General features: G+C 35.9%; 2 protein-coding genes across 10 annotated transcripts in view; one reads left to right on the top strand and one right to left on the bottom strand.

The window, feature by feature from the left end:
* kappaB-Ras (NFKB inhibitor interacting Ras like 1) overlaps positions 1–20,114 on the bottom strand; it is a 41,803-nt gene extending 21,689 nt beyond the window's left edge. For 3 of the 8 annotated variants that reach the window (XR_015533669.1, XR_015533668.1, XM_022062578.2), the window contains exons 1-4: positions 3,215–3,405; positions 2,811–2,944; positions 2,268–2,513; positions 747–999 (exon numbers count right to left, since the gene is read on the bottom strand). Coding sequence is in view for 6 of the 8 variants with exons in the window: in XM_022062578.2 (XP_021918270.2) it covers positions 748–999; positions 2,268–2,513; positions 2,811–2,909 (597 nt within the window). In the remaining 2 variants the exon portion in view is untranslated. The other 5 variants (XM_087342985.1, XM_022062581.2, XM_022062579.2 and 2 more) reach the window with 5 other exon arrangements.
* Positions 4,449–22,180, top strand: LOC110829144 (centrosomal protein of 104 kDa). Of its 2 annotated transcripts, none has more exons than XM_022062559.2 (17): positions 4,449–4,767; positions 8,552–8,716; positions 9,712–9,941; positions 11,004–11,295; positions 11,657–11,868; positions 12,804–12,849; positions 14,190–14,376; positions 14,783–14,909; positions 15,733–15,974; positions 16,352–16,489; positions 16,972–17,103; positions 17,716–17,929; positions 18,204–18,361; positions 18,582–18,727; positions 19,132–19,233; positions 20,008–20,142; positions 20,746–22,180. In XM_022062559.2, exons 1-17 carry the CDS (start codon positions 4,728–4,730, stop codon positions 20,823–20,825), a joined length of 2,646 nt encoding a protein of 881 aa, XP_021918251.1. In that variant the 5' UTR covers positions 4,449–4,727; the 3' UTR covers positions 20,826–22,180. The 2 variants fall into 2 exon arrangements, with proteins under 2 accessions (XP_021918251.1, XP_021918250.1); XM_022062558.2 differs by having other exon boundaries at positions 4,450–4,767; positions 12,804–13,011.
* Positions 22,181–22,246: the final 66 nt, after the last annotated feature.

The following is a 22,246-nucleotide window of genomic DNA, read 5'->3' as shown; positions in this document are numbered from 1 at the left end:
CAGTGATACAAAAGCAGAATTTATATACAATACCAAAATGACACAAGTCACAATAAACAGGCATTATGAGCTAATTATTTAACTCTATAGCATAAAGCAGTGAAGTAGTAATGACCAAGTTCTCCTGCCCTATCACTTTTGCAAAAACCCTGATGAACACCTTGCATATAATGGGTCCTGATAACAATGATACTCTAATCACACACCGTGGTCTGTTACTATGAAATTTTCATGACTGCCTGGTGTCATAACCCAAAAGACCACAAACCACAATTCGACAGCTGTGAAAACCTGGTTCAGAAGTTCCTAAGGGACAGGGGGGGAAACACACAGACACAATGACAATACAAACCTATTTTTCACTATAAAAAATAAACACAGAAAAGAGGCTAACCACATGAAACATTAATTTCCTTCTTCTCCCCTTTGTGTGCTGCTCACTTAATTTTCTGTACTTTCATATCATATGGGAATCAGTCTATGGTTCTGAGGACAATGAAGTTTAAGAAACAACAGTCACATTGTTACAAACAATTAAAAAAAGTCCTTTGTTAAAATTTTATGAGCAAGTATTTTGAATCTGTGCTTAATTCAATGATATTGAAGCCATAGAAGTTTCAATACAGTTTCTAGAATAAACAAATGTGCAAATAAATGAAAAGTAATAGTCAATGAAAAAAAAAACATTCATTTTAAAAATACTAAACATATGCCTACACAAAATATGATAAATACTCAAGCCTTACCTTAATTGGTGTCTGGTCTGCTAATCGACTTCCTCACCATACTGAGTTGTGGAAAAGTACTCTTGTTAGGAGGTGGGTTCAGTTTGGAGGCCAAGTGAACAAATGGTTCGTACAGAGTTGTCCGATCCATTGCATTTATTTCGTAGTGTCGAATCTTTTCTCTGGTAGCCCAGTGTGCAGCTTTACTTGCCGTGTTTTCAAGGTTTCCCACATCCATGGGTTTCATTCGGTTCCCAAGTACGATCATGGACACCTACATCACATTTTAAATATGAGTCCATTTATGAACAAAAATATATTTCTCCATCATCAAAATAAAATTTGTATTAATATCAGCTAGTAAGATACACAGTATTCTGCAGGAAAAGACATATTTTTCCCTAAGAACTGGCCCTTAAAATCACGTATCTTTTACACCAAACATAACCTCACACTTGTTCACCATATACCATATTTACTGAATTTAGTCTGTAATGGTTCAGAAATTGCAAGATACCATCCGAAGTGTGAAACAGGAACTGAACAGTGTCTCAAAAGAAGAGTACCAACACGCTTCAACAAGCGGTAGAAACACTGAAATAACTGTAGTCACTCAGGAGAAGACTTCTTTCAAGGGGAAAAATATGATTAACAGATATGACATTAAACTTAAGAAAAACCTATAATATATTTGAAATTTGAAATCCTTTCTCTTTTAAAGTTTCAAATTAATATTGTGGCACAGTTCACTGTAGCAGGTGACAAGAAACTTAGCTAAGAAGTTCAAATATGATCACACTAGGTACACTCAGCAAATGCTTACACGCTTAGCCTCCATCAGCAGTTTTTTTTATTATAAAACTGTCAGAAATCTAGCCACTTATGGCAGGTGATGAATGCTGTAGGGAGCTGTTAACAAAACAGGCCTGGAAATTCCAACCATAAAAGGTGCAGAGGTAGTTCTCATGATCCTTTAACCCAATTATCCTAAATAACCCTGTCAGAGATCAGACCGAACAAACAGCTGAAGAACTTGCTGTTAACAAGTGGTAATATGACTGCCTAAGCCTTGGGACAATATGGGAAATACAATCCCTATTCATTAAGAAACAGATGCAGCAGGAATTCAGGCATGCACATAAACAAACTGAGGCTACCACAGGAGTGTCAGATGTATTTTATTACATTATTTATAATTGAATTATACACGGATACCATTTTCATAAGATCATTTGTCAGAATTCTCTTATGCTGATTCCTACCCAAGGGGTGGCAGATGTTGAGGAAGAACCTAGAGGTCAGCACCTTATGGCCCATGGGACAGTGGCAAGTTCATTAAGCAACACTCAGGGGCACCACCAGAAGCGGTAGTACATAAGAATGAGATTCAAAATATTAAACAACCATATGCCACAGCAGAGGTGTAGTATAGTAAATTCTGACATGCAATAAAAGCTCTTAGAAAAAGAGAATACTGCACTAATTTTTAATTTTATACTTCTGAGACAAATAAGATAGTTCACTGTAATTATTTTCAAGTACCTCTTTCTTGTCCCTGTTATGGTCAATATCCTTCTTGGCCATCACAAGTGCATCTAGTGATTCTGGTCGATCAGGGTCATACACCAGGACATAGCCATCAGTCAAACCAAGATACTGACGGGCCAACTGATTCTGTTCTCGCCCACCATCTAGGCCTGCTGTGTCATAAAAACGAACCTTTTCTCTTGCTCCTCTATCTGTTTCTATACTTGCAACATAAATGTCTTCTATCGTTGAGTGTAATTCCTACAAGAAGAAAACAAATGTTTGAATAATATGAAGAGCAGATCTTTTCTTTTTTGTGGGAGCTTTCCTATTCTAATCAACATAGACCACAAACTACAAAAAAGTAACAAAAATTTTCTTTAAAAATTCTATATGATCAAATGTACAATTCTCTAGAGTTACAGCAAAATTAAATTTTAGTCAGGCCATGGGTTTTACACTCTGGAAAACAAAAAGGGCAAATAAACAAAACTGAAACATTCTGTATTGTCACACAATACAAAATATACTTAGGTACTAGAAGAATAAATCTCATACCGTATTCTTGGTAATGTTGCCATATATAAGCTGCTCCAGTACAGCTGTCTTCCCAACCCCTTTCAGTCCACATATAACAACACGAGTTGTCTTCCCCATCCTTTGCTGCAGTAATGACTTCTAAGGAAAGAGCCCTACAAAGAAAACATTACAACGGAATTTAATATGAGACTATCTGCGTATAATGAGACAAATGTAATTAAACTATTCATATACGTACAACACATCAACACTGGCACTACAATAGCAACACAGTATTTTTTATATTATATTACAAAACATGAAACAAAAGCACATGCAACTAGCATTTTAATCACAGCAGACTCTCTAACGGCATTTTTTGTGATTCTAAATGAAAAATATAACCGTTTTTAATGGATACATTAAGTTATCAAGAACTTAACCTATCAATCGATGTATAGAATGACAGCACTTATTCGGCCACCTCAGAAATTGTTATAATAATAAGTTGGCTTGTCACAGAAATAACACACCATACATAACGTAATAATTAGTAATTAATCTTTCCAGATTAAAACTCGTCATTTCTCATACTGTTCCACTCTGGAATGACAAAAGAAAGTAATTTATGAGTGGAACAGTGCCAACAACCTCCGTTTCGAACGTTGGCAGTAATTCCTTGCGGGATTTTCAAACATCAACATGGTCACAACTAAAATCAGATTAATTCGAAATTACTAATCAGTTTTTATTTATGTCTTCCAAGTAGGTAAAATAATAGGCTATTTCCATTTGTGTTGAATAAACGGATTGTTAATCTCTTAACCTTGATTTGCTGAAATTATATCATTATCTGGTGATTCATAATACCGGGGAAATCAGAACTTATTTCAATATAACTAACTGTACAGACATAATGATTTAAATATTGTATACAGTTTCTGAAATTTGTTGAACTCCTTCATTTCAGTAAACATCTGTATTTGGTTACCATACTCTTCCTTCATACATATATTTAAATCTTTAATGACTACTATGTATTCGTATTTCTTGAATCATAAATGGCCTACCTGGCTCCTCGATTGTATTGCATTTTTGTCGTACCAGAGTTTCACTTTTATATCTCTAACAAAGAACAGAAAACTGTAATTAATTATGCTTCTTCTAATAGTTTCGTACAATGCTTCGTATAAAATAGTACATTTTATATCAACAGTTAATTAAATTATTTTCCAATTCAATTTGGCATTCGTAAAATACAGCTCATGCTCACATGCATAACTGCTGGCATTAACAAATATCTACGACCAGAGAAAGGATGAGCTGTGTTTTACGTTTCATGTGTCCCTTTCAGCCACGAGCAAGGGATGAAATAGTGGATTTGATACGTCTTGTCCCCTCCAGTGGCGCCACAGCACATGATGGATCGGAAGCTACAAAGAGCCGTCTCATTATTGATCCCGAGTACCGTCACTTACAGATAAAATTGTCTTCTGGGAACCAAATTATCTCTAGAATTTAAAATACAAAGCTAAAATTTTCAGTGCATGCTTTGAAATCCACGGAAATGAACGAAACACCGAGTCAAAGTGTTTATTTTAGGTGTAATTTACTACCTTCCACTGACAAACACGAATAAGAGGTTCTGGTACAGGGGATCACATAATTTGGGCTGGCTGTACAGTCAATACAGTCCAAGGCGCAATGTTCTCTGGTGTAAAATTCTATGTCGCTCTGCAGTGTAGTCGACCTTTTAGGGGGAAAGGCAGAGTAAATTCTCTGGAAAACCAACAATTTTGATGGATTAAAATATAATACGCAGTTCTGTGTGTTAAAACTGTGAGCTTACGAAATAAATAGAAAAAGAAAACGTTCGTGTGTGATTTTATCAATGTTTTTATTCGTAAATAAAAGGAATAAATTGGCTACAGAATAATGGTTTGTGCTTAAGTAAAAATGCCACATAGAATTGGATTCACTGTGGTGTTTGCATCAGGTAAGTTTCATACCAAGTTCTAAGCTTATATAAACAGTCAGTTACATATCTAGCAATACTGAAAACTGAAGTGAAGATATTTTAATAAATAGGATTCAGAATAAATTATCACTTTCATTAAATAAAGCACGAGACTTTTCCAAAGACGACTATTTGCATGCTCTGGCATACTACACCGATTTAAAAAACGATAAGAAACGTGTAACAAATAGTAGAAATGGACTCATGTAATTACTCCCAGAGTGCGCACGAATATTGTGAAGAGTAATGGTTATGGATAAATTACTGATTTTTATTGTGGCCTCTACTAAAATGGTGAATAAATACATCCACAGCAAAAATAAACTGACAGCGATTCTAAATATGTAATACGTGTATCAAGTTTCCAGTTAGGGGACCTTTAAAATTATAAATTAATACTTGTATTCAAAACTGATTATTTTCACAATAGACTAAATTGTTACGGGAACATCAGAGATCATTATAGTAATTTTATATTTTTTCTAAAATGGTTCGTTCATGATAAAGTCCATTGAGGTTGGAACGTTTTTTACACAACGTAACTTTGATTCAAGATTTGATATTTTATACTTTCAGCTCTAAAAACTTTTTAACTGCGTTAAAACAGAGTACTTTTCGGCTCTCGAAGTTCTTGGAACTACAAAAAAGGCCCCTTAATCTGAAATGGAACCGTTTCTCGCAGCAAAGTCCAAAGGGAAAACTTTAAAGCGAAAAAAAAAATCAAAATTTTACAATGACTGTCATAGATTTGATGGAATCGCTGCGAAAATAAATAAACTTTTATCCAAGAATTTGACATTTAATGTAACAGAACATAAATGTCGTCACAGGTATAGAATATCGTCCAGTGAGTAAAGGAATTATGAGCACTGCGAAGTGTTGAACAACGACGTTGGCAAATTGCTGGCAAATGTTTGAATTCGTTCTTTACGAGAAACGATGACAAATAAAAGTTACATTCACCATAAAATTAAAATCAGATTTTATTATTATTATTTAGTGTTCTGTCTGACGACAGGTCCATATGAACAGGATCCTTCCATTCTTTTCTCTTCTCGGACTGGGACCTGTTCATATACGTTCTTGGCAGATGATCCAGAAGTGGTTTGCCATTTCCTTCTTCTGTGTGTGAATGGAGTAATTGTTGGGATGCCACGGAGGAAAACTCCGTGTTGCCTAGACCACGGCCTTGCCCAACACAAGTTATAAATTCGGGCACCTCCGGGAATCGAACCCGAGACCCCAGGATTACAAGGCCAGCGTGACCTCCGTGGCGTGGTAAAAGCAGATTGTATTCGGAAAACGGTATATTATGCCTATTACGTTCGAAATCGCTCGTCTGCCCTACGCAAATAAATTATATTGTAAGATTATAGACCAATTTTAACTATTTGTATCGGCGTGGAACATAATCTCTCTCTCTCTCTCTCTTAGAGGGGGAAACAAAGATTAAGGGGTTTTCGAGAACAGAGTACAGATACTTAAGAATAAGCAATGTGAAGCAATCGGCTGCAGGAAGTTACATAATTATCTTAATTTTTTACCTAAAAAATCAAATAAGGTAACACGAACCATACAGTAGCACCCACAGTGAAAAGGAAAAATGCGTACATTTCATCAACAAGTCTAGAGGAAAGGAGTCACGTGGTAGACCTTCGGGCAGATAGAAAGATAATATCCAAATGGATCTTCGATAAATGGGGTGCAAAGTTAGAGAATGTATTAAACTGGCTCAGGTTGGTTGCTTGTTGTGAGGACGTCAATAAACATTCAAATTTCTTAAAGCCAGTGTATTTTTGTCCGCCCCCCCCCCCAACACACACACAATGATGAGAAATTTTACGGCGTTTTACAAAGTCCTTGTAAAAACAGATTATGCTCATAAATAATGTAAAAGGAATTGACTACATTTTTAAGGAAAGACGTGCAGAATATCACGAGCTTATTTCCGGCGTATTCCAAAATGATCTGCGAACAATTTAGGAACTACTGCCCTATGGAATATTAATAAGAATGTCAGAACTGCTGAACCTCAAATCATATGCCGCGGTCCGCAACGACATTAATTTTTAAATGCCTGTTCCACAGCCTGGTTATTTCAGTGGTCATTTCCAAGAATTCCAAATACGGCTACAAGTGGCATGTGACAGAAATGGAGACTTTATAAGAGGCAGGAAAAGGTCAATATGATTAGATATTGATAAGAAAAGTTGTCTGGTGACCAGAATGAAAGCACCAGAAGTTATCTTAAATCGATATCTTTATTATACTCTGCAACTTAAATTATTTTGGTAGTGAAACGTCAGAAACCGGTTAAATGTTTATAGACATGATGACAATGACTTTTAGGGTGTCAAAAGCTCTGTCAGAACTTCAGAGGCTACTTTGTCACACATGACGGATGAATGCCAATATCCTTCTCTCTTTTCAACAAATTGAAGTGTTTGCAGAATCAGTTGGGGAGGGGGGGGTTTATGAATAAAAGACATTAAACAAATTGAAAGTTGCTAAAAATGTAAAGGGTGGGAACACGTGAAGATAATTGTCTTCTGGGTTGCTGTGCCGTACACTTTGTTTCCATCGCCAGGGTGATCGTCCTGGTGATGTAGGCAGCAGGCACCTCTGAAACGTCAGTGTTATTTCTACACGGCCCAACAACCGAGAAGACAAGTCATTCTCATACTCGTCGCCGTGAGAACCTCAGACCTTTCACGTGAACACATTTTTAAAAATAATGTTTTTGTTGAGATAATATGAAATTTATGTTTAATTTCTGTTAGATCGTGGTAACTAACGAACCATTACAAGGTTCTGGTATGCGAAATTATTTCGCGAGACCATTTGACATCTCGGAGAATGTTACACGTTACCTGCATGCTTTGAAACCAGTGCGATATAATCTGCAGGGTAACATAACATATTCATTCTCCTACTGCAATTCAAATGACTTGACATTTTCATTTTCCTGTAGCGTGATTCCGTGCCAAACGGCACTCTAGGGAGAAACTGGAATGTTGAAGGGCAGAGAATATATATATATATATATATATTAAAAAAAAAAAGTAAAGGTGAGCTTCGATTTCTTCATCCCTTAAATTGATCAAATGTGAATTAAACAATGTTTTTAAAAGCGACAACTACGGATGGAACAAACCAAACTGGTTAACACGGAGGTAACTTGTCGGACACAAATTCGAGAGGTAACAGGTTCATATCCCGGCCATAGGCTATTAAACTATAGACGTGCTAACGATTTTCCTGATATTTATTCCCTCCATGAAAAGGCTACGTGTGTCTGCTTCCCTCTTCATCCCATGATATTAAATTCTGATATAAAGATATGGGAGAAGGAAACATTTATGTTGGCTGACAGAAGAATTCAAATAAATAAAGGCATTTCCAAACAAAACTTACTGCAAGTGAAGTTAGACGACGTTTTTAAATGCCAGAATATCGTTGATACAAGTTCTTAATGGCTGCATTCGACATCTTTCAGGCAGTACAAATTTAAATGTATGAAAGTATATCGCCAATTTATCCAGTCTCTAATTTACAGGTTATACTGGCTTCGAAGTAAAACAACATTCAGTTTTGACCCAAAATTCTCACGTTTTAACCGATATTCCCATTGCTATGCCTAGTCCGGAATTCTGCATAAACAGTCTCACTTTGTTTCTTCACCTCATGAGCTTTCAAGAAGTGCCTAATGGAATGGGAATTTTCTGATAACTTAATACACAACCTAACCTCACAAACATTTCAGGAGAAGATGAGCTCTACAGGGCCAGTGAGCTGAATGCACATGGACCAACTGTGGTGGGCTGGCAGTCAGCTCGTGAATGCGCCTACCCACAAGAACTCATCCTCCAACTTCATTCAACTGCCATAGTACAAAAGATACAAGTCTTGGCACATCAGTACCTCATTCGTTAGTATTATTAAAACATTATGTGTATCTGTGTAAAGGACTCTTGGTCATTTTATTCACAAATAATGATTAAAGGCCTACACAAATTTCCTATAAATTTAAGAGCCACCTTAAAAAACTAGAAGCAAAGATATGTACATATGTGTGCATAAAAATATAAACACACACATATCAGAAATGGAAATAACACTGGCATACATTTATTTGCTAATGATGAAGCTGCCACCTACATTATTAAATCAGAACTACAGGTCATGAATTTGAAAATCACAAATTTGAAGCAGAAGTTCCATATAATTTAACCATGGCATTTTATGGAACCTGTAGACATTTTAAAATATACAGACCCTATATGAGAGTGGTTTAAAACCAATGATGGTAAGTCATTGAAAACATTACAAAGAAACAAGAGGTTTTATTAATTTAGCATCAGTGGTAAGTACAAAAAGAGATTTACAAAAATGTTGAACAACTTAATTTTCATTGGCATAAAATAGTTTTAGCAATATAAAAACACCATACGCTCCACAAATTGAAAAGATCAATATTCCTGATTTACACCCACTGGCTTCTGAACTGTCAATATACAGAGCGATCACTGCCAAGTTCTTATCAGCTGCTCCTCCAGAACAACTCAGTCAGTAAAGTGAGTGGCTACAGACTGGCCAACCAATGTTAAACTTCTAGAATGTAGCTCTGAATCATCTTAGTACCATCCAATGGGTACAGGGTCAAAGCAGCCATAGTGTGAAGCTGGCCTCTCACGTCCATGAAATTCTTTTGCAAAGCCAATTGTAAAACCAAGTAGCGTGTGCTACAGACGTGCCAAGTGTTTTATCGATATGTCAATGAGCACAGAATTAATCTTGCTCAGAACAAATCACATTGGTGGACCCTTGCTATTCTGATAATCCTCAAGTTCCATGCGATAAATGGTGTCCCTGTGAATATACTTTTGTATAAGCTTGTCCTTTCTTCTGGTTGTCTGCTTACAGCTGAGAAGTTGGAACTGTGGGCAGGGAGTAATATGGATGACACAGATGTTCAGTTTTCAACAAAAACCGCACAATTCGAGTATCTCGGCTTCATCACACTCTCAGATAATCAAACAACTGGATTCACATCACGGGAATTAAAATCTGTCACGGTTCCATCCTGTGTTGCAAGATACCTGAAGTTGAGGTTATATGCCAATCATCCTAATTCCCTCAATGCATATAAACAGGTACACAGAAGCTTAATCGTGAGTTACTGACTGCGTTTTATTCACTTAACAGTGTTTTATCACTTCCATCGGTTTTGCAACACAAAGTAACATGATGATTATGAAAGATAAGACGTGGAAGAACACTGAAGTGATCATTACCTATTTCAAGGTATTATCCTAAAAAGTAAATAATAGGGACTGAAGAAAATCAATTTAATTTTGGATAGCTGATTCACTACAAAACGAAGTTATTAATTCACAGCGTTACTGTGAGGTGCATAAGATGTTAAGAAGAAGATGTCATTGCAAATTTTTATCATGTCAATATACCAAAGATCAAGGTATTTAAAAATTGTTTTAACAGTTACTTTGTATGATTGTTAAAATATGGTGTCTTATTCTCAGAAATGAACACAACCTGAAACTGTTTAAAAACAAAATTGTTAAGAGAAATATTTGGACGTGTGAGAAATAAAGTGTGGAATGAAGAATATTTCATAAGAAACTTCAGAGTTTATACAACTTGCCTTATGTAGCCAAATCAAGGGGATACAGCTCATGTTGAGGGAACTAGAATACGGTGTAGAAATACCTTGGAAAGTGGTCCCTTGGAAGAGTAAGGGGATGGGAGGATAATACTAAAATTAATCTTATGGAAATAATTACAAGGACAACTGATTTTAAACTTTCATAGTAATTCATTATTGATGTTGAACTTGCTTTTGGATGCTGGTACCAAACAGACATTTCAGAGGACCACGCTATCTGTATCGTCAGGCCTCAAAAGCACATTCAACATCAGTTATGACGTTTGACAATTCAGAATAGTTTCTGATGGCAAGCGTTAGTATTATCAGTGCCAAACATTTGGATTCTGTCACCAGACAGCCAGTTATGTTAAGTCACACATTTGCAGCTACATTAATTATGAAGTTCCTTGGTTCCAAACAGCCTTACTAATTCGTCTTTCATAACACTTTATTATATTTCCTCAGAACGAGAAATTAAATTTTCTTGGTTGAATATCAGTATCATATGCTGTTTCCTAGTAATTCTTTCTAGTGCTGATGTTCTCATTAGGTTGGACTCATTGCAATCAATGTGCTGGGCCAGTATACTGATTCTCCAAGTATGTCATCATTGGCATCTTCCAAGCTAGAAAAGCCCCTTTCAGAGCAGAACAACAATGGAACAGGGCATGAAGCGACTTCCTCCCATTCAAGTAATAATGGCAACAACAATGCTCTGCTACTTGTAAACAATCCGAAGTACACATCCCCTTATGATGACCTTGCATTTGAGATGTATGTTGACCAAGAAGTGGCCAGAATCATCCGCACAATGGAGGCAAAGAAGCAGCAGGCGGTCATTTGTAAGTCCACAGGACAACAGCATATTTGAAACACATAATTGCTAATACTACTTAGTACTTACAACTGATGTGGAGCACTGACCTAGTGACAAGCTGATAATTACTTCATTTTACGCTATTGCAAATGCAATGATTATAACACTGAACATAAAGGGGACGAGTAAAATTTGAGGTTCTCATGGTACCGAAGATTTTGATGTTGGTCTTCTTGGATGTGTTGCCATGTGAACTTGTAAGTACATAAACATATTTCTACAATATACAATATCTTAGCCAACACAACTATAAAGTTAAAAGCTTACACTTCTTGCCAAAAAATTTACTATCAAATAACTTATTACTGTTATCATGTTTCTTTCAGGTGAGAGGTTTGAGTTTGCACGGAAGCTGAAACTAGCAATGGAAGATCTTCGAAATGCAGGAGAAAAGCTCAGTAAATATGAACTGGAGAAGCGACATGCTATCCAACTTGAAGATTATGAACGTGCAAAACTAAAGAAAGCACAGATGGATGAATACAGACACACTGTCTATCGATTCCTTGAAGTTGATGACCTTCTTGAAATCAATGGGGTAAGAACTAACCAAAGTTCAAAGAATTTTGAAAGTTGGAAAAGTAAAATCATGAACATGAGCTTACAGTATAACTTCTCTGTATCACATTCGAAATGTCCGATTTCATGTCAGCTAACCCAGCTGCAGTTAATACGCCACCACATCCAGACTGCCTCTGGAGATCATCTGACATTCTACCCAATGGGCACTGAGAGTCCTTTTCCAGAGTGTACTGTTCACTAAAGTGCAAAAAGAATTAGTATAAAAAACTGGGTTACTTTGATATATGTAAAAATGTGACTCATATTAAATAAATAATTCAATTAAAATAACTAAGCAAAAATGGGATGATAAGCCAGCAGTTTAACTGACAGTGTTGCCATGCAAGTTAAACAGGGGGCAACTTAAATATATGACACAAATGTAAGGGTGGATTCTACACACCAAAACAATGAAAGAGGTTCATATGGCCCCAGAAAAGCCTCCCATCTGAGAAATAGCCCTCCTTTTCTCTCTGAAATTTCAGGAACAGCAATATACTTGCTTCCCCTCTATTCTTAGAATGAAGTCAAGTAGAAGAAGGATAAGATAGAAGTTGGATAAACTTGCAGCAATGCACTGCAATTTCAGCAGCACCAACACCACCAGTGCTATTTGTGACTTACTTTACAAAATATAAATAAATTATAAATGCACTCATAAAATGTTATGCTTCAACAAAGTTAGAAAAACAACTTACAATGTTGTCCGACAGAAACGGATAAATAGCAGATTTTGTCTCATAAAATAAATGTGACACAATATAGCCTATGCAGTCAAATAAGTGTCATTAAATACCTAAGAATCAGTCAACTTAGTTAACAATATGGGTTATGAATTTCTCCACAAGCAATAACAAATTTGGTCTGTTATGTAAACTTGATGATGTAATGACCATGCCTCTCTGTTTGCAGCCACTAGAAAAAAACGATGAGTGTCTGGAAATATCAATGCCTGGGGGTAAGCGACCTGAATTACCACCACCTCCACGATTGCTTCAGGTACCAGGGGGGCTCCCAGGAAGAGAAGGAGGGGTGCCTCCCAGCCAGAGCACCCCGGCTATGCACCAAAGTCCCGTCTCTCCCTTACACCTTCACTCACGGCCCAAGAGTCCCACACTGCGTGAGTCACATTCATAGGCATGCTACTCCCCACACCAGATGCATACAAACAGACAAACCACACTGGCTAATGAAGAAATTCCATAACTTTTATGAAATCTGAAGGTTCGCCCAAACTATAGGGCCACCCCTTTTCGGCTGCCAGCGACTTTATATTCAATATATTTGCAGCTAATCTTCATAACTGGAGGCCTTCTCCTCTATCCACAATTTGACAAAGCACCCTGCCATAATGACAAGGGACCCACTTAACAATGACACACAAATACTACATTATCAACTTTAAAAATTTACAGTATTGGAAAACTTATAAGGAAAATACCTGAAATTATTTGTGAAGAATTGTGGATATTGCATAATGACGAATGTTATAAAGTAGTACTGCTAAATTCTTTAAAGAGAAGGCTGTGAAGAGTAGGACAAGGCAGGATATGCATACAGAATTTTTGAAGGGATACCTCTTAGAAAGTGATCACTTGAAATACTGAGAAGTAAGTTGGAGGATATTATTAAGTTGGATCTTTGGCACATATTTTCTTAAAATGTTAACAGAAGTGAACTGGCTAAATGCAGGCTTAATAACTAAATTCTACTACTAGAGTTAGGGTCAATGTCAGTATCAGTAAACAGATGTGTATTTTTAGGCAATAAAATCACACTGTCAGCCATTCCTACAACATTACTACTACCTCTGATGTAGTCAATGACCAACCTTGCATGTTGCTTCAGCAAAACGAAACAAGTATCATTAACAAAATTAGTTTTTTCTTCCACACAGATACAAGTAAAAGCACCCTGACTCCCTACAAACTGCAAGCATGAAATGTCGCTATGTATTGTCTTCATGAGCACCAGCTTTTACTGTCAACACACTGATTTGTGCATATTTACTGTAAGCTTTGTCATAAAGAGATTAAAAGTACCACTAAGTACATAAAATAGAATGCTATGTCCAAAGTATTCATAGGAATTAAATTCAGTAATTATGTAATAATCCACTACAAAGTTCTCTGAATATAATAATTAAATATGTAATATGTTCCTCCTGGATCTTACAGACCCAGCATGACTGATAACATTATGATACTAAGTATACCTACTAATGAGTGAATGTCTAATCAGATAAGCATAATGTCAAATACCAGAGACTAAAACATATGATTGTATTTTTTGTGGTAGCCCCAAGTCAACATCCCAAGACAAGCCCAACAACCAGTCCTACCAATCTACAGTCACATGGTTACCAGCCACCACCAAATAATCTTCGAGGTTCACAGAGACGCCATAAGGCATCTGGAGGAACAGGAACACCCGCCCGAACAAGTTTCGAGGCTTATGAAGAACGTACAATTCCAGCTCTCAGGCAGTAAGTCTGGAGTAACATATTTCATTGGCAATATATTAACTAAAACCAAAATCAAAACAAAGCATAAAATGCTTCTTGTTAAAGGCATAAGTGAGATAAATACCAAGCACCATTATTTCTATTCTGACAATCTCATAGATGAGTATGGAACATCAATAAAATAATGACTGGCAGAAAAACAATAAATAACTCAAAGAAAATCCTTCTCCTGTAACCTAAACAAGAACAAATAATGTAACAGAAATATGACCTAGAGAAATTTGGGGTTCCTCTGACAGTATATACGATGACTGCAGACTTCTGGGTTGTGCCAACAAGACTAAATGGTGTCACAATCCAGTCAACACCAACATGACCTACAAAAGTCATTCTTTTGTGTCATAAGCTTATAAATGCCTTGTTTTAGCTGCCACACCAACACACATAGAGAGTACCAACTTGATGGAACCCCTGAAACACCGACCCGATCTCGGCTCACTGAACGAGAGAAGAAACAAGCTACTTTGCCCATAGCCGTGTATGGCATTGACTTGGTGAGTACATTTTGTTTATCACTACTACTGTGTTCTGTCAAGTGAGGACACTCACAGAAGTTTCTAGGGGGAATCTGTCAGTATGAATATCAGAGTGAGATTTAATCCAAACATAAAGCACAAATGATACCCAATACACTGTGCCAATCTGTAACCCATTCAATTCAGATTTCTTAGGCATTTCTGAGACATCCCTCATGATCCAAAATCATCGCACATTTTTTTTTGTTTCTGCAGTTGATAGACCACCATCAAATAGTTTATCGCTCAGCTACTGATATCCATCATTACTTTCATAAACCATTCAGCAAATGTTTGGGACAACAAACTACAACTGTGAGACTTGATGTTTTCACAGCAGTGATGATGCTTCTCTTCTGGGTTTTGGCACCATGTAGACTCATCAGTAGATGAGTCTATGCAGCACTAAAACCCAGAAGAAGTACATCATCATAATTACAATCATTTAATGAAATTAACGAAATAAACAGCCCAGCTACTAGCCAATAAACGACCTACCTAACTCAATCATAATAATTTCCTTTAATTGACTACCTAATATCATGTGAGTTATATAAAGTTCCATGTATCTCATTAAGTAACAACTTGAGTTCATATATTTTCCTGTCATTATATTTTCAAAGACATGGAATATATGTTCTTTCTTGGTAGTAAAAGACCATACTTCCAAATATATAAAACAAAGGGAAACAAGACTGCTTAATGGTACATAATCTGATGAGCAGTAGAAAGTCTTATTAAATAAATACATCAATAAATGTAATTTTGTGGTTAAAGTTATGAAACATTAAACTCCTTACAGGTAGAGAAGTTCTATTCAAAACAGTATTCTGACAAGGAGGAGGGACTCCGGTTGCTCAAAGAAGAGCTACGTGCTCTTGTATCAGGGGATAGCAATTTATATCAACAGCACAACTCACCCAACAAAACTGCCCGTGCAGCTATCTTTCTGTTGCACCGAGCACTCAGAGACAAAGTATATGCAGTCTATAGCTTGGCAGCAGAAGCCATCAGGCTCTTCTTCATCGAGTTTGTGCCAACCAGGTAAAAAATGCCATGACAAGTAGAAAACTTCTAGATATTAACATACTTTAGGGCACCAAATCAACAAAAAGTAGTTATTTTCAGGCTGCGAGGAATTATATTTCACTGTCCTTAATACTGCTGCATTAATAATTAAACATAATTATTAAACAACTAAATGATACATTAGAAATTCCATCATAAAACATAAAGGTTCAAGACTGACACTATTCAACCTCACTGTTAGGACCAATACCTGTCCAGTTCCAAACAATTCACGCATTAATATTTACCTTTGAAAGAGCGTCATTTCATCTATGCCTAGGTCTACTAAATGATATTTTCCCTTGTTGTTCCCCAATTCATATTCTGATTTTATGATTAACTGTTTTTGACAGAGTGACCCCAGCTGAGGTGGCTCGCAGTGTGGACCGTCTGCTTCCTGAGCTACTGTCCAAGTCAGGAGACCCAACACCCAGGATACATAACATGGCCGTCCACACAATTCTCAGTATGGCTGACTGTCGAGAAGTCAGGTTAACAAAAAAAATTTTTTTCTTGTACTCTGATCCTTTGAATGAATCAAGATATATTACCATAAATATGATTATAATGCAACATACATATTTCTTAAATCACAAGATAAACAAATTGACATTTTAGTTAACTGCCCATATAAATACTGTAAATATTTCTATGTTATGTTAAAATCTGGTGGAAACATGCAAATTCTAGTTAAACTATGAAAGCAGAAGTGGAATAACTCTATCCTTAAGGAAGTTCTAATGCTCTTTCTTTGTTTATGAGTAATGCATGAAAGTAATTTTATTCTTTGTCTCTTGCAAATAATGCTAGATTAAACTTTGTAAAGGTTAAACTTGTTTTGTTCTTAATTTATTTTTTGGCTATAAGGCATACAAAAGAGTTTCAAGTTTTGTTTCTCCTTCTCATATGCTTTGTATTATAAATTTTGAAATATTTGCAGAAATTATTGTGTAATAGGAACATTTGCTTGCAGAGACCTTCATTTAATTCCAGTCCACCTCAGTCGGCCATTGACAAGTAGCACCCACCCCAGGTTAGCTCTGAGTCGGCTTGAGATGGTCGAACAACTTGTGCTCAATCATGGCATCTCCACTGAGAAGCAGAGGTAAGAAGAACCCTGATTCTATAAATCAGTTTGACTATCTACATTTAATTTATTATTGGAATTAAAATATGCGACAATATAACTATCACAGTTTTCGTTACCTTGGAGTCAGCCACAGAACAATAGTGAAGTGCATTATGGACTCTTAGGTGCAAGAGCTATAAACAGGGTAGATAATGATGAAAAATACATGAACAGGTATAAGTAAAGTCTGGGTGTAAGACAAAGAGACATTAGAACACATTCCGTCAAATGAATGCAAGGAAAAACACTGACAAACTCTGATGGGAAGATGATGTATAAAATAATTAACACTGCAAAGTGTCCTAAAAGATTTAAGACATGACGCTATTTACAGAAATGTTAGACAGAAATAGAAAATTATTGTCAAGAAACGTTTATCAATTCCACTTGCAGAAAATAAGTACCAGTAGTCTAGCCTATTGTTTTCATTAGCACCCAGCCATGTTATCATACTAATTTTACTACTGACCCCACACACTAACTGCTCTCTACTGAGTAAATATAAAATTATAAAGCTCAGAATTGTTAAAAATGTGTACAAATAAAGTACAGTAACATGTGACTGCTCTGACTAGCATGTTGTTGCAGTGGTCTGACCTGCCGCGTGTTGTCAGAATTTGGGTCGTCAGGACTACATCATCCAGCAGAGGCAGTTCGTAAAGTAGCAGAACGCATTCTCACATTGGTATACAGGGTAAATCCACGACTTGTTCGAAAACAACTGCCACCTGATGATGACATCACAAGGCGGAACTTGCTGTACCGACAGCTCTTCCACGAATTTGACAGAATAGATATTCAGGTATAGATACAAAGTCTACCACATTTATACATCTCTACAAAAATCCAGTTCCACATTTGAAGCAGAAAACAAGGAGTCCTATCACACTAACATTTAATGTTGTAACTGCATAAATGACATCTCCCTCTACAGCTGGAAACATACACAAAAGAATTCAAGATCTTTTCGCAACACAATTGAAAACAGTTTTGACAACCTGGACATTCCATTCTACAGTACTACAATGACATCTTGCATGCAGTTTCTGCTAAATTGAATTTGGTTTCTTTAACAGCGTAAGAAAGAAATCCTGGAGCGAAACAAACAGGCTGCTGTTGCTGCAGCAGCAGGATCTGTTGGTGAGGGTTCAGGGGGGCAGGGAAGCAGTTCCAGTTCAGCAAGTGCCATCACATCCCCCAGTGACACCTCACAGCAAGATGCACCAGATGACAAGTAAGTATTTACTGCTACATATCTTAAGTAATTTCTGTGATTACAAAAATGCCATGAAGGTATAAAGCTCCATGCATTACTGACCACAGAAATAGATGAAGTGAGAGTTTTGTAATTTCCCTTTGAAATATGTTTAATTCATGTATATTCAAATTCTATGAAATAGCATAATCATGTTGAACATATTTATAATTTCTTATAACTTGCTTTTCGATATCAGGATGTGCATCTTCTGCCTATCAAGGGCTGATTCATTTACTGAGGAAGGCCTAAATATCCATTACTGGCGCTCATGTCCCATGCTAATGAGATGCACACATTGCAAGCAAGTGGTGGAAATAGCCAGTCTCTCACAACATTTGCTAGGTAAGCATCAGAGATATGTCCAAGAAAGGTTGATTCAAAACTATGGCAGATATGCCACCAAACATTACAGATTTCTTGATGGTTTTCCTACTTTCTGTCTTCAAATTTCATTAACTTCTTAATCAACTAAATGTTTGAAAAAGAATAAAAATAAACAGAGGCAAATCTTGGGTTTCGTAACATTCAAAAGATAAATTCATACAACTTTTCATAATATCTGTGAATGACAACCAGACAACTACAATGATTTTCCATACTGCAATAGTAAAGGCCAAATAATAATTAGTATTTCCCAAATAAACACAGCAAAACAAGTACAAATTGTAAGTAGGCATTTCAATACAAACCCAGTAACATTCTGAGTTAACAGAAAATTACATTGTACTAACTTTCCTTAACTGCAGAGGAGTGTGAAATGCGAGATTCATACCGCAAATGTGAGAGGTGTACTGAAGCAGTCCCCTATGAGCGTTTTGACCAGCACAAGTCTGATTCGTCATGCAATTGTAAGTACTGTACACAGACAAATTACATGACATCAAGAATTTGCATGGGGGTAGGGGGGGAGATGGTGTTCATTACTCAGAACTGACACTGTTTATAGAATCAAGAGGTTTAGCACATTTAATACTTAATCACATCACTAAAATGATCCTGAGCTAGCTCAATCCAGTTCACATCATTACAATCCTCTTTGATTTCCGTTTTCATATAATTCCCCCAGCTCTCAGTCTTCCAAGACGACATCTTAAAAAGCTTCACCATCAGAATATTATAAGCATTTCTTTTTTGCTACTCCAGGTTAACTGTTTTTTGTTTATTCCAAAAATAAACAAAAAACGAAACACACAAATAAATATTATTAATGCTAAAAACACAGAAGTAATTTGAGATGCACGTTGTTATAATAGTAATTAGTCACTGAGGGTGACTATCTTCTCTGGTGTTCCACTTCAACATTTTCTTAAATTATAGGATGGCAATACCACAGTACCGTCAGACACAAAACGTACAATTTTAAGATTTTACTAAATAAAACTTAGCATTGGTTAACCCTAAAATAATGAATTATATTTCTGACAAGAATAGATTTGGAATGGGTAGATCAAATACCAATCAATTTGAAATGTTGGAAAGAAAGAGAGACTCAAGGAAATGCACAACTATTCAGTTAGGTTCAGTTCACATTATAAGGATATATTCTCAACAAATAAATGTGATCAACATGATCTATAATCCTGCAGATGTACTCACATTAAGCAGTAGTTTCATGATTTCAGCTGCTGAATCAGAATCAACAGCAAATCACTGTCCACTTTGTCACTGCAACATCCCTCCCTATGAGGATGGATGGAGACACCACCTTATAGGACTGCCATGTCCAAATCATCCACGTAAGAAGCACCTAAAAAACCGTAAGTAAAATGCTATGTTAACCATTCAAAGAGCCAAGTTCATCTTACTGGTATTCAAAATTCCAATCTCTACATATATTACCACTCATGATGTTCAGAAAAATTCTTTTCTGAGAACTAAATATAATCCATAAATATGACCTGTGAGCAAAATGCTGAGTTACTGAATGTTAAATTGGTCAGTATGCATGGCCACTGCTATACAGAATAGGTGTAGATATTGAAAATACATACAATGACCAAAGAATAAACTAAAATGCATAATATAAACTAACATCAAATCTTAGTAACAATATAAAGAGCCATGAATCTGTGTCAAAAAAATCATCTTGGCCAGATTGCATGAATTAAAATTCTAGTGCAATTTGTTACCACTAAATTTTAAGTCAACCGCCTAAATTTTAAGAGAAAATAATAAAAATGGTTTTCACAATTCTGCTTCAGTAAAAATATGTAACTGGGTGAATTTCTAAACATTAAGAACCAATCGCTTTAAGTGTGTGCAATAAAATGCTATTTTCTAGACTGTAAACAAGAAAAATGGTGAAATGTTAAATTTGTAAGATAAGAACAGGACACATAAAAATATTTTCATCTTTTCAGGTTCCAAATCACCGTCCACTGATCTCAAGGATCTACCAGCTGCACAATCCACATCATTAGCTCACAAATCACCATACTGACATAATCATTTTCACACAGTTGAATAAGACTACTGTTGCGTCCTCTGTAGCCTCAGAATTAGTACAAGTCAATGGAAAAGCAAAATATCTTCCTATTTAATGAAAGCAATGACCAATTTTCAAAACTGTAACAAGTTCTTCCATCTGTATACAAAGGCACTGTATAATTGCAGCCAATAATAAAACACCATCATTATTAAAAGTTCAGCAATCTGATGATGCATATGTACTGTAACCTATAAGAAGGCACTAACAAGGTCACTCTTGCATTGATTTGATTATCTTTTGCTTTTCGGTTTGTATGTATAACAATTACTTTTTATTATTTTAAGTTTCAAGTCAGTATAATGTAGAATTTGAGGCAGCAATGTCAACACAGATGGATGTCTTCTGGGTTCTTGTACCACTGGCATACAGCTAAAATACTACGCATCATAATTACCCAAAAGGCCACCATCTGTAAGTCAGTATACTTCCTGTCAATGGTCCTATATGGTACCAACAGCTCACATAACTTAGTCAAATGCATCTAGATGCAAGATATTAATATGAACAATGTAAATATAAATTGATATTCATATTGACTGTCACGTAAGTTGTTTTCTAGTTGTTTCAGACATAAATACTTCAACCATGAAGCTTAAGGTTTGAGCTTAAAGTAATGTTATAAATTATTAATGTGTAAAAGAGTGGACTTTAATGAATCCAAATGAAGAAATATTTTTAAATGTTTGGCAAAATGTCAAATCTTAATTGTTCACACCATCTGAACTGTAATGTGTATTTCAAAAACAGCATGTCTGTTGGTTTAAACATTTTGTGTTTATAATTGTGTTAACTTTGAAGAAGACACAGAGCAGGAAGTAGTATTTTGATCAACAAATAAACATGAAGGTAACTGTATTTCCTTTCTCTAGAGACAAATAAGCCTGCTCTGAAATGTAACATACACAATACATACCCCGTGCAGTAAACTTCATCTGACACACGAATTCAATCCCGATACTTTTTGATAAGACCTCATCTGCATAGTCATCAATTTAGGTCTACCCTATGTTCACTAAGATTCCCATCCACATTTACCGCATTCATATACATGTCTTTTTCAACCTTGCTTATTTAATAACCTTAATAATATTAGACAAAGACCAAACAGCAAAAGGTTCTTCAGTATATCATTTTCAAATCTGTCTATTTGTCTTACAATTTTAATGGCATTCTTTTAGAACTCAACTTACATTTGTAAACATTAAGGTATAAACATTACATTTTAAAACGTGGGGAAAAAAGTTATGCAAGCAATGGATCGTACTTGTAACCTGCTTACCAAATAAATCACTAAGTAATCAACTGAATGACTGCTCTGTTTTCACTGTAGCTAATGACAGCATTCCTAGTACTGACTTACACTTAAGATCTTA

The sequence above is a fragment of the Zootermopsis nevadensis genome, unplaced genomic scaffold, assembly GCF_977971745.1.
Source record: "Zootermopsis nevadensis isolate Lab colony 2312 unplaced genomic scaffold, Znev_1.0 Znev_ptg000004l, whole genome shotgun sequence".
In the NCBI taxonomy this organism is placed as follows: domain Eukaryota; kingdom Metazoa; phylum Arthropoda; class Insecta; order Blattodea; family Termopsidae; genus Zootermopsis; species Zootermopsis nevadensis.
The sequence above is the reverse complement of the archived record's forward strand: the minus strand, read 5'-3'. Positions and strand labels throughout refer to the sequence as shown.